Source organism: Leptonychotes weddellii, unplaced genomic scaffold (assembly GCF_054177405.1).
Source record: "Leptonychotes weddellii isolate Sample4059 unplaced genomic scaffold, ASM5417740v2 HiC_scaffold_4184, whole genome shotgun sequence".
Taxonomy (NCBI): domain Eukaryota; kingdom Metazoa; phylum Chordata; class Mammalia; order Carnivora; family Phocidae; genus Leptonychotes; species Leptonychotes weddellii.
Window position 1 is genome coordinate 1 of NW_028008395.1, and position 11,952 is coordinate 11,952.

Sequence of the window (11,952 nt, forward strand, 5' to 3'; positions counted from 1 at the left end):
CAATAGCAATTTGATTTCTTCTTCCAGACAAAAAGCCTTGGCATCCACAGGAGGAAGAAGTGTTCAAGCAGCATGTGACTGGTTGGTATGAAATAAATAAATAGAGAAAATAGCATATAATTAACTCCGAGTGGATGTGGATGAGGAGGGATGTGCAGCCTTTCTCGAATGGACTGGGCGGCGGGGGGGGGCGGGGGGGGTGGCGGGATGAGCCAAAAGACCATGTGACAAGCCCATCTAGCAAGCCAGTTGCCTCCCCTGTCCCAGCCCCAGGGTGTGCTTCTCCTTAAAGCTGTTTAAAGCAATTCAAAGCATGTCCAAGATAGAGCCCTTATCACAATATCTGCCCCTGTTGGTCACTTAAAGATACACTTTAGGGTATGTGGATGCTAGGTAAATCCATTTAAAAAAAAAAAAATCCTACCTGCCTTGTTTGGGGGGCATGTGGGTTTAATGGTAGGCTGAACTGAAGGGACAGCTGGGAAGGGATTTACAGTTTATCTGGAGTGACTTTAGGACTTTTGAGCGAGTTGTGGGATGTGGATGCAGTTAGGACAGGCAAGAGCAGAGAAGTTGGTGCATCTGAGAGTGGGTCATGCAGCATGAGCTTTGAGGGATGGATTTTTAAAGCACGGAAATGAAAACCCATCCCTTGGCAGTGTCTGGGGTACGGAGCATCCGGAGGGTGGAGCTGTCTCTTTTGGGTCTTCCTTCCCTTCCATTATTCTCAAGTGAGGCCGGTTGGGCTCCCTTCTCCCTCTCTGGCAGGCTGTTCTCTCATGTCGGTGACCCCTTCCTGGATGACCCCCTGCCCCGGGAGTACGTCCTCTACCTCCGGCCCACCGGCCCCTTAGCACAGAAGCTCTCCGACTTTTGGCAACAGTCGAAGCAGATCTGCGGGAAGAACAAGGCACACAACATCTTCCCCCATATCACCCTCTGCCAGTTCTTCATGGTGAGCCACACACCCCCACCCCCCACCCCCCGCCCCTGCCCTGGGGAGCCCGGCTGCCATACCCCCTCCAGCACCTCGCCACCTGGAATCAGAGTCCAGAGCCTCCCAGGCAGCCGGCGGAAAGAGTCACGGGCTCCTAGGCTTGGGTGGGCCAGCGCGGAATGAGTAGGGTCCATGGGTACTTTCCCTCGCTCCTCTTTCTAATACCTGCTGAGGCCCAGGAGCACCGCAGGTGTGATGACTGTTGTTCCTCAGTCACGATGACTGTTGTTCCTCAGGACTCCAGGGACAAGCCCGACCCACTGAGTCAGGATTTGGACTGGCAGCCGCAGCAATGAAACAAATACAGTGTTCACCCTTGTCCACTGCAAGAGTAGAAATGAGAGCTCTGGGAATAAGAAATGTAGTCTACAGACAGGGGGAAGTGACTTCAGCCTCATGGACAGATACTGTCCACATGTCTGTCTCACCAGATCCTTCCAGAGACGGCAGATACCTGTGACTTGCCATGGTTACCCAGTCCATCATCCTAGCTATCACAGAGCTTACTTAATGACTAAATTAAATCCCCCTCACCATAATAAATATAGATTTCATCTACTTTGGTTTGCTGTGGAGAAGGAGTAGAACTGGTTTATCCAGGTATATTCAAGAGGAGGCAGAATGGGAGCATGTTAAGACAACATTTCAAAAAATTATTTTGAGGTATTTTTTTTTTCCAGCTTTTCTCGGTCTCTTTAAGGTAAAAATGTGTTCCTAACACCTTCTTTCTTACCGTTCACTCTGAAAATTAAAATGATTACCACTTCCTCTTAGTCATCCCAGGATCTTTCTCAAAGAAACTCTGAGAGTTTTAGAGACACTCTTCCCCCCGCTCTCCACCCCCATGCTCCTGAATGAAGCATCTTGTCTTCCCCTGCCAGTGTGAGGACAGCAAGGTGGATGCCCTGGGGGAAGCCCTGCAGACCACAGTCAGTCGCTGGAAATGCAAGTTCTCGGCCCCGCTGCCCCTGGAGCTCTATACCTCCTCCAATTTCATTGGCCTCTTTGTGAAGGAAGACAGCGCAGAGGTCCTCAAGAAGTTTGCCGCCGACTTTGCTGCAGAGGCTGCATCCAAAACCGGTGAGCTAACAGCCCTGGGTCCTATGAATCAAAAAACTGGGAAGGAAAGGGATAGGAAGGTATGGAGGAGTGGGCTGGGGCCGGGAGCCAGCCGGGGGTCCTGCAGGAACGCGCAGAACATGACAAGGAACAGTGCCTTTTCCTGCAACAGCCTTCACCTCTTTGCCCCCTTTTTAAAAACAGCAACTACTGTTCTGCTGAGCCTCCTGAGAGAATGTCCGGGGCCTGCCCCGACACCCAAGTTGAAGGCACTCAAATGGCTCTTCCACACTGAACCATAAATGCAACTTTGTAGCCGCATCGTCTTTCCCATTCAGAGTTAAGGAACCTTCCTCCCCCCCACCCCCCAACCTCCCCGCCATTTGGCTGGTCTCACGGCTCACTCTGTGAGGACCCAGGGCTGTGCGCCGGTGGTGGGATAGCAGAGAGAGTGAGTGGAAACAGTATCAAAGAATAAATCCACAGAGCCAACGCCCGCAACTCGCTGAAACCCACGAGATGGGTCCCTTGAATCCTCAACAGCTGGTCCAAAAGTGGCACTTCTTCAAGATGTTTCTTGCTCTTTCCATGGCAGGTCTTAGTTCAAGCTAACTGAGATTTCCCGTCAAGGGAAGTAGCGTAGAGAGCGAGACTCGGGATATGTGTTGACTTAGAGGCAGGAGGCAGGGGAGGGGGTCAAATGGGGAGAAGTTGCCAAAGCTTTCCTGTCTGCCAACAGGTACAGACGAACTCACTTAGGTCAGGGAGAGCCTTACCTGCAGTGGGACAGACAGACAGTGGGGTGGAGGGAGGGAAGAGTTGGCAGGGGGTGGTTTCTGTTGGCCCCCTTGAGAGAGAAATCACAATCATGGGTATTTATTGGGGACCACTCTGTGTTTATCTGTGAAGCGTGCCACAGAATTGGTTTCTCCTGGTCCAGGGGACAGATTCAAGCACCTGTGATAACAGAGCTCTGAGAAGAGAGAGGCCATCCCAGGGTGGAGTGGCTCCAACTTCAGAGAAAAAAGAGAATGCACACTGGATGATGATGATCCCTACAATGGAGGAAGGGCCCTGAGGGGGGCAGGCAGCGTGAACGCAGGCAGGAAGGGGCAGGGTGTGTGCAAAGGACTGTGTGGAGGCCGTCCAGGCCAGGGCAGAGCTGGGTGTGGGTGGTACAGCTGAATCTGAGCATCACATGCAAAGCTGGAGGAAGCCCAGAGCTGGCCAGCTCCCACCCCTCCCCCTGCCCCCCCCACCAGAGGTAACTCTTCTACTTGGGGAGCAGGGGCCTCCTTAGAGCCCCTCCCCAGGCACGCCTTCTTCCCAGGGACCAGGCTCTGCTTCCTGATGTCACTGGAGCCCGCCATCTCATAGCTTAATATTTCAAAGAAATAACATAATAGAGAGGCAAATTATTTCCTGTTCCTATCCCTCTAACTCAGGGAAATGGCTCTTTTTCATCCCACAGTAGCTATTATCAAAACCACTAAAACTGTCACAAGACCCAAAGCTGGTGGTGTAGCCACAAACCCAAATCCTTCACAAATGCATAAAGTGGATCTCAGCCAGGGCTGCGGCCGATTCTGAAGGCACATGAGGAGACAGAGGCAAGAGGCCCTTGCGCCCTTCCCTTGTTGGGAGGGGGAGGGCCAGCTCCTCTCCGAGATCTGCAGCCACTCTCTTGAAGAACCTGGCCAGCTGGGTTCCCTGCCCCTGTGCGGCCCCCTGGTGGTGACTGGGAGAACTGGGTGGCCCTGCCCTGTGGAGCTGCTCTAGCTCCTTGCCTCCTTGTGTGCAGAGCCGGCCATCCCATCTTGGCCCTAGAACTTAAGCCTCGGTATTCTAGAGTTTTTGGCAGACCCAGATTCCTTCAGCAAGTAGATTTGGTGTCCTTTGTCCTAGGTGGTTTAAGGAGCTCCGTGCCTATAATGAGCTGTGCACTGGGGATACATTGTGAACAGGACCCAGAAAGCCCTTGCCTCATAGGGCTTACACCAGAGAAATCCACTATAGTATGACAGAAAGCGATCCAACTGCTACTTCTATCCCCGTGAAACATAAGCAAGCCCCTTAATTTCTCAAATTCCCTACGTCCCCTCTGGTTGAATCTTCTGCAGTGTTCTAGCTTAGACAGTAGATGGATCTCCCCCATGCAGAGATGTACAAAGGAGAAATAAAATCCATTGCCTTGGGTAGGTAGGTTGGTTGGTTTTTTTTACTTATGGGGTCTTAGAATAATAGTCTGGATACTTTAAGCCAGTGGTTTTCAATCAGGGAGATTTTATCTCCCAGGGGCCGTGTGGCAATGTCTGGAGTCATTTTTGCTTAACACAACGCACAGGGTGCTACAGAATCTAGTGGGTAGGGGCCAGGGATGCGGCTAAAGACCCCACAGTGCACAGGACAGCCCCCACAACAAAGAATTATTCTGCCCAAATACTGCTGGGGAACCCTGTTGTAAACTCTGAAAATATTCCATCTTTTCCTCTGGTCCTGGTTCCTCCATCAGAGCCGCCCAGAAGCTAAGAGAGTGGATTTCAACATGAAGGAGCTCTAGCTCTGACACCCATGTAATGACAAAATCTCTTTATTTCTACATAAATTAGCTCATCCTTTTACGTCTCAGTTTCCTCATCTGAATGGTGGGCTGTTGATAATCTGTGTGTTATGAGGAAAAGCCGACCCAAATGATGACCTCTCAGCTGATCCACAGTTCCTGGAGAACAGCCAAATGAGTGGCTCTTAACCTCCTAGACTGTAGGTTGATTCAGGATCTTTTTACACTCTCCTCTCCCCTTGTCCTGCTGCTGCAAAGGAGGGAAACGGGTTTCGTCTGGCTGAGGGACTCCCTCCTCTGTCACTGGGGAGGCAGAATTGCCCCGCCATTTGCTATGATGACCACTTTCTAATAACGGTTTCCTTCCTTTTTCCAGAAGTCCATGTGGAACCTCATAAGAAGCAGCTGCATGTCACCCTGGCTTACCACTTCCAAGCCAGCCACTTACCCACCCTGGAGAAACTAGCCCAGAACATTGATGTCAAACTAGGCTGCGACTGGGTGGCCACCATATTCTCGCGAGATATCCGGTTCGCGAACCATGAGGTAATGTCTCCCTGTGGCTCCTGACCCTACCAGAGGAGCAGGGGTGCAGTCAGAAGCAGGAGCACTTGCAGCTCACTGCTGCAGGGAGATGGGTACCAAAGGAAAGCAGTGAAGTGAGCACCAGACCAGGAGTCAGTTGGCCCACAATTTTCTCCAGGCTCTGCCTGACTCCCTGGGAAGCTTGGAGCTTGCACCCCTCCTCCCTGGGTCCCAAGTGACTCATCTGTGTGCTGTCCCCATTGTTCTGTCTGTCCTACCAACCTTACTGGACTGATACAGAAATGGCATGGGAGGATAGAAAAGTATGTTGGAAACATTTTAATTCTGTAAGTTCGTGGTGTTCATAAAAGACCTCATCCAGATCTTAGGTAAGGAGAACACAGAAATACAAAAAAAAAAAAAAAAATCTGTGAACACATAATTAGATATTTGCTAAGTATCGATGGCATGTAAGTTACCATGGAACATACTAGAATTGTCCTCAAGGAGTTTGAGTCCAGCATTGGGGGTGGGGGGAGGAAGACACACAACCTAAAAACAGAGACCACGTGTTGTGATAGTTTGTGTGCATCCCCTGGGGGAGGCGGGAGTGGGACAACTGCCTCCCAGTGCATGGTGGAAAGGTTGGCATAACCCTAGCATCCTTCTTTTGAGGGAACGGTTATTGATTTCCAGGACAAGCCTGTGCCACTCTGAAGAGTAATATTCAGAGAAGCTGAGATCCAAAGAGAATAGCTGGCTGATCCAAAGCTAACTAGCAATTTAGGACCAGAGCTGAAGCCAGAACCCAGGGATCCCGACCAATAAAGCCAAGCAAGCAAGCAAAAAAAAAAAAAAAAAGGCCACATAGTTTGATGAAAAATTTGTCATTCAATTTAACTACAAAACCGTATTTGTTTCCCAATTTTTCAACAGCAAAAGGACTGGTATTTTTGTCAGTTTACCTAGCTTTTTTTAACCTGTTAGACTTTTTTTTTTTTCTCATATGAGAAACAGTTGGGATCTCAGGGTCTAGACCAGCCAATCTCATCACTGTTTTGGAAATGTTGAGAAGAGCCGACCCATGAACCAAAAGTGAGGGCCTGGGCACGGGGTCTATGACTGTCAGGGACATGCAGCTTTGTCCGATGCTGCTGACAGGAATGTTGTGTCCTCCTTCCAAGTCATTTGATGGAAGTTTCTGGAAAGACACACAACAAGGAGGCTGGACTTGATCTTACTTAAGAATTCTGACAGCTCCTGGAATTGCTCAGGATGAGCCCTAAATATAACAAGGGAGGTGTGGCTGACTGGGCTCCTTACAAGGACAAAGAAAAAAAAAGTCAAGGGTTGCATGCAGCTGGACTGAGAGAAGTCACCTTTCTAGAGAAGGAAGGTGGCAATGGAATTTTACAAGGAATATCTTCTAATCAACACTGCCCTCCAGTTAACTCGAAGGGTAATTGCTTTTCTGCCTGACCCACATTCTGCTCAATTGGCACTGAGGGAAAGAGGCAGCAAGCACCCATGTGAAGTATTTTCTAAAAATAACTTGGCCTCTTTTATCTCTTATTTGTAAAAGCTCATTTATTACTGTTCCTGCTGATACAGCTTGCTCTCGGAGGTCATTTGGCTTTACCTGAGCCCCCCTGCATAGAAACACCCTTTCCTGCCTGCCTTCTTCTGTCCCCAGGAGGCAGGTTTGACTGATGGTACCAGGGAGGCAACAGATGTCCAGAGAAGCAGAGTGGTTTGGACAAGGACACTCAGCAAGCCAGGCATAGGAAAGCATCTAAGGCTCATCCCTCTGCTGGCTCCCACTTTGATTTGGATTTGCAAATGCCTAGTTGTACGTTCCGTAGTCTTCCGTGTTAATGATTACGTGGGGCCATGCCAGGTCTGTATGCCAAGCGATAGAAATCTGAGGAAGGACAGCATTACACACAAAGCACATGTGGCTCCAGATCCTTCGGCGGTCCCTAGGGTCACATCTACTGCTTCTAGAACATTCCAGTCCTTAGTTGTCTCATGCATACAATGGCGATAGTATTTTGCTGGACTGTTGCTGTTGTGTGGACTCCATAAGAAGATAATGGAAAGGTCCCAACAGCACAGCATGCATGCAGCAACAAAATTTCTGTGGTTACAAGGAGGGCAAGGAGCTTCGAAGGCAATGAGGTTAGGTTCCTACAATCACGTAGGGCTGCAGCTGCCCTCCCCCCCACCCCCGCAGACGAACGGAGAAAAAATATCTTTGAGATAGACTCAACAATTCTTACAGGTAAATGCTAAGCATAAAAGAGTAAGTATAATGCAGTGCAAAACTAGGCACGTGTCCTGCTAGCTCTCAAATGTAGGCTGACTGTTTGCATGTGCTTTTGGTGAGCGGAATGGGCTGCACCGATTATAATTTTAGATTTGCCACAATGTCTTATTTTATTGGGTATTCAATAAATCAGAGCTCCTCGTTGTCTTAACTACCCTCTGCTTAGGACGCATGGTCTCTTATGCACCTTTGCTGTGCCTCAGTTTCCCTGGACGTAACCTGGAGATAGAATACTCCCCCCCGCCCCCCCGCCACCAAGTGAGAGGAGGAATGAGTTCTCGTCTGAAGTCACTTTCCTTGAGTTTCTGAAAGGAAAGACACTTCTAGGCCAAAGGTATAATTAGTCAAAACTATGCTATGTTTGAGTATCTAAGAGACATGAGTTTCGACTTGTTCCCCCATGATTTGGTGCCTCTCTCCACCCTGTTCCAGGAAAAAGAGTTGTTGCTTTCTGTGCATCATCACGTTTGGTTTTGTTTCGCTTTTTAAGCTGTTTTCACAGCCCAGCAGAAAACGTCCCTGGCTAGTTTGGAATGATGGCTTGAGCACGAATGTGGCAGAGGACAGGGGAAGGAGTGGGAGGCAAACAGGGGCAAAGATCTAGAGCTGAAAGATAACCGGAGAGTAGGGAAAGAAACAGGCATCTGAGTGAAAGGAAAATCACAATCCAGTGGTACAATTGAGTTCTGTGTGTTTTCACTTCCATTCTCCGAGGGGGGGAAAAAAAAATCCACAGCTTTTTGCCAATGCCTTTCCTTAGAGAATTCCAGAAGGACATTCTTTATAAAGTGTTCTGATGGGTCTCCTTGACTGCGACACCGGCGAGCTGGTTCGCTCACAAGCACACAGTCCAGGGGTCAGGCTAGAAGGAAAATCAGGCGTCATGGTTCAAGAGACGTAATTATGCACCTTCTGTGCACAGGCTCTGTCCTAAAGAGTTTTCTTAGATTGTCTCAGTAACTTTTACAGTCCAGACATTATTTTACAGATGAGAAAAGGGGGTGCCAAATAAGGTTAAAAACTTGAAAGTGCAACCCGGATAGTTAGCCCACCACTAATGACTTCAGGACTGTGGGAAAGACTGTTAAAGTATCTCCATCTTTGTGTCCCACATGAAATAAATAGGATAGGAAATATTTCCCTGGCTACTGAGGGCCTTTGCTGTTAATGAAAAAGTAGGAAAATGTTTTCCAAAGTATCTTCATGCCGATGCTGTTTATATATACCGGGAAAGGAGGCAAAAAAATCATATAAGTCAGCCGAGCAGCATGCCCTATGGTTGGCTCTGAAGGCTCTTTCTGAGCCCAAAGAAGAAACCCGTGGTCTCCATCTGTTCACTGGTAAAAGTCAGTTACACAGACGTACACACCGATGGCTGTGAAAGATATTTTTCTTTCAAGGTCTTTGTGACAAATGCTGGTTTAAAGAAAGCTCCTTGAAGGCAGAGAGTGTCTTGTTTAAGCCCCTGAGTTACATATAAAGGGAAATGCATCGGTCTCAAAGCCTTCCTACAAGGGGAGTGTCTCCACCCAGACCATCTGTAACCCCCATATGGAAGACTGACTTTCCATGAGCGGGGTTTCAAGTGTCTATTACGGTGCCTCCCCCAACAGATGGAGAAGGGAAAACTAGGTCCAACCCCATTGGTATAGCAGCTTAATAGAGCTTGCAGATCAATTTCTAGAAACTATCTGAATCCTGACAGAAAGAAAGACAGACATGCCTGAAGGAAAGTCTGGAGCCATCCAGTAGCACCAGGCACATATCCACAATACCCTGGGGAAAAGAAAAAAAAAAAAAAGACACGTTTTGTGATCTGAGTCCAAATCTGCTCTGAGCCTGCAGACCCCAGGGGCGCCTGTAAATGTCAACATCTGGATGTGTGCGCCGTTAGAGCAGAACACACAGACGTGCCCGGGAGGCACTCAGACTGGGTCACATGTGGGCCTCCCTCCTCCCTCTCTTCCTCTTTCAGACATTACAGGTGATCTACCCGTACACCCCACAAAATGATGACGAGCTGGAGCTGACCCCTGGGGACTTCATCTTCATGTCTCCGATGGAACAGACCAGCACCAGCGAGGGTTGGATCTATGGCACATCCTTAACCACCGGCTGCTCTGGACTCCTGCCCGAGAATTATATTACCAAGGCTGACGAGTGCAGCACCTGGATATTTCATGGGTGAGCAGACTGAGTTCTTCGCGCATTGCTTCGGGGAGAACACGGCCACCCGGCGGGAGGTCGTGGGGAAACAGACGTGAGCCTGGACACACGGTGCAGCAGCAACAGGAAAGGAGTTCATGGGGAAGAAAGCTTTTGGTTCAGGGCATTCAGGAAAGGGTGACTTGGGGCAGGGGAAAAATGACGGATGGATCCACTCTCCTGCCCTCTGCCTGCCCCACTTGGTGAAACCGTCTGTTTCTGATCAGAAACTACACAAGGCAGCTAGAGGGACCATCTCTCCGGCTGAAGTGTGGGTCATCCCAGTGCTGAGACTTCATGGCCTTTGGGCTTCTGTACTCTTTGTCCTGGGTCATTGCTCAAGAGTGGTCTGACTCCCCAGAATAGCAGGCAGGTTCCCATTATGCCAGCCAGACCGGGAGTGATGGGGTTTTCAAGGATCAGGAGACTTAACTGTTAAACTCTCAGCTTGTTGGGCGACCCTGAGCAAGTCCCCAGACTGGGCACATAAATGCCTAGATGAGAGAGACCATCTAAGGAAATGGGCAACTGCCAGAACCTTCAAAAGACGCATGGTGGCCCTTAGTCTTCTTTAGAGTGATAACTGTCCACCCATCCCTCACTGCCGTTTTGCCACCAAGCAAAACTGGTCCCGTGTTCTGAGTGGCCTGTTGTCGGATGGCCAGCTTTGTCTGGACAGATAAAATAGGAACGAGAGGCACCTTCTCTTTTTTAATTGGAGCCACTCGAAGCCAGCCCTTCCCCAGCGTACTCGGGCATCTCGCCAGGGTGCGCACGCTGGCTCGTCTCTCCTCCCTCTTGCCATGTACCAACGTGGCTGCGAGCCGGACGCTCTGAGCACCAGCTGTGTGGGGTGTCGAACATTGTTATTACCGCCATAAAAGAGAAGAAGAGAGGGGCAATTTCAGCAAGTGTTTTGCCTGGAGGGAGAAAAGAAGACTCTCTACCCCAGTTAGCGGCAAGCAGACAAACCACAAACCCAGAGATGGGAAAGAACATCTTCTTCCTGAATGATCCCCTACCCCACCATTCCTTCCTCTTCCTTCCAGCCCACCGCCCACCCCCACCCTGCCCAGGAGCATTTTGTAGCACAATTGGGAGGTCAGAGCTGCCTCACGGTCCCCAAACATTTGCTTTTTCCCAGAAATCTGAGTTGAATGTCCAGAGTCACCATGTCATCCCTATAAAAACAAGTGAAGCATAATGTACGTGAATACACGGAGGTCTAAGATGTTTTGTCCGATGATGCACAGCGCCCACTTTTTTCAAAGCCAGGCTATATGTGGGAGAAAAGTCTGTGTGAGAAGCCCTGCTGATCCATTTTGGATCAGTGTTTCCAGATCCACTCCCATCCAAATTAGAGCCCGTGCCGAAACACGGTGACACTGGTTCATGGATCACAGGGAGGTTTGCGTGTCCTCTCCTTTTATTTGGATAGATTACTAGCGAGGAGATCACCCTGGGAACCATGTCTGAGGTTAAACTCTCAGCTGCCACAGCCAAGGCTGCTCAGAAACTCACAGTAGGTGTTGGGACACCATAATCAAGAATTGAGTGTTTGTTCCAGTAGTCTTGGGTTCCATTCCTAACACTCCCACTCAAAAGCTGTGTGACCTTGGCCAAGTTACATTACCTCTCTGAGCCCCTGTTTGTTAATCTATAAGATGGCGATAAGAATTGCATTTACCTCACAGGGGTGTTAAGACAGCAAGAAAGGACTTGACTTTACATTGATTGGTGCCACATATATAAAAACACTGAATCGAAAAAGCCATCAGCTTTGTGATTTTTTTGTCTTTTCTTTCCAACTTGTGTTTTCCAGTCCTCTCCTACATGCTTGTCAAATCAAATGTCTCTTCCACAGAGGTGATCCTATAGAAGAACTGCACTTTCCTGTTTAACCCCAGAAGCAGAAACGACTTAAGGACAGATCTTAAGACAGATCATCTCTCTCTCCCCTAACCAAAGTCGGCCTCGAGGGGTTAGAGCCCCGAGAGGTGCTCCAGAATCACCCGGTTGCCTTAATGGGAAGTTGCAGAGGGGATCCAAGCAATAGGGGTCAGTTACCCTTCACAGCTCTTTCTTGCTGCCCTGTTCTTCTTCTCAATTCTAAGTCCCTTCTAAGGAGATCTTTTCCTACCACCCTTATACTAGGGCATCTTGCCCAGTTCTAAGTGGCTCTAGATACTTGTCAGTTGGTGAAGCCCCATCGTGTCCTTTGAATTGCAGGTGGGGGGCTGGCTGGTCCTTCTGGGCTTCACCCATAGGACTGATGTATCC

The 11,952-nt window shown here is 49.2% G+C and overlaps 1 protein-coding gene across 1 annotated transcript; it reads left to right on the top strand.

Moving 5' to 3' along the window:
* Positions 1–23: 23 nt before the first annotated feature.
* On the top strand, positions 24–9,727 carry LOC145719400 (ubiquitin-associated and SH3 domain-containing protein B; the record flags this gene model as incomplete). Its single annotated transcript, XM_081810885.1, has 5 exons — positions 24–85; positions 769–955; positions 1,879–2,077; positions 4,993–5,162; positions 9,443–9,727. Coding segments are annotated over 5 exons (831 nt in total), but the record flags the coding sequence as incomplete, so codon positions are not given.
* Between the last annotated feature and the right edge of the window lie 2,225 nt (positions 9,728–11,952).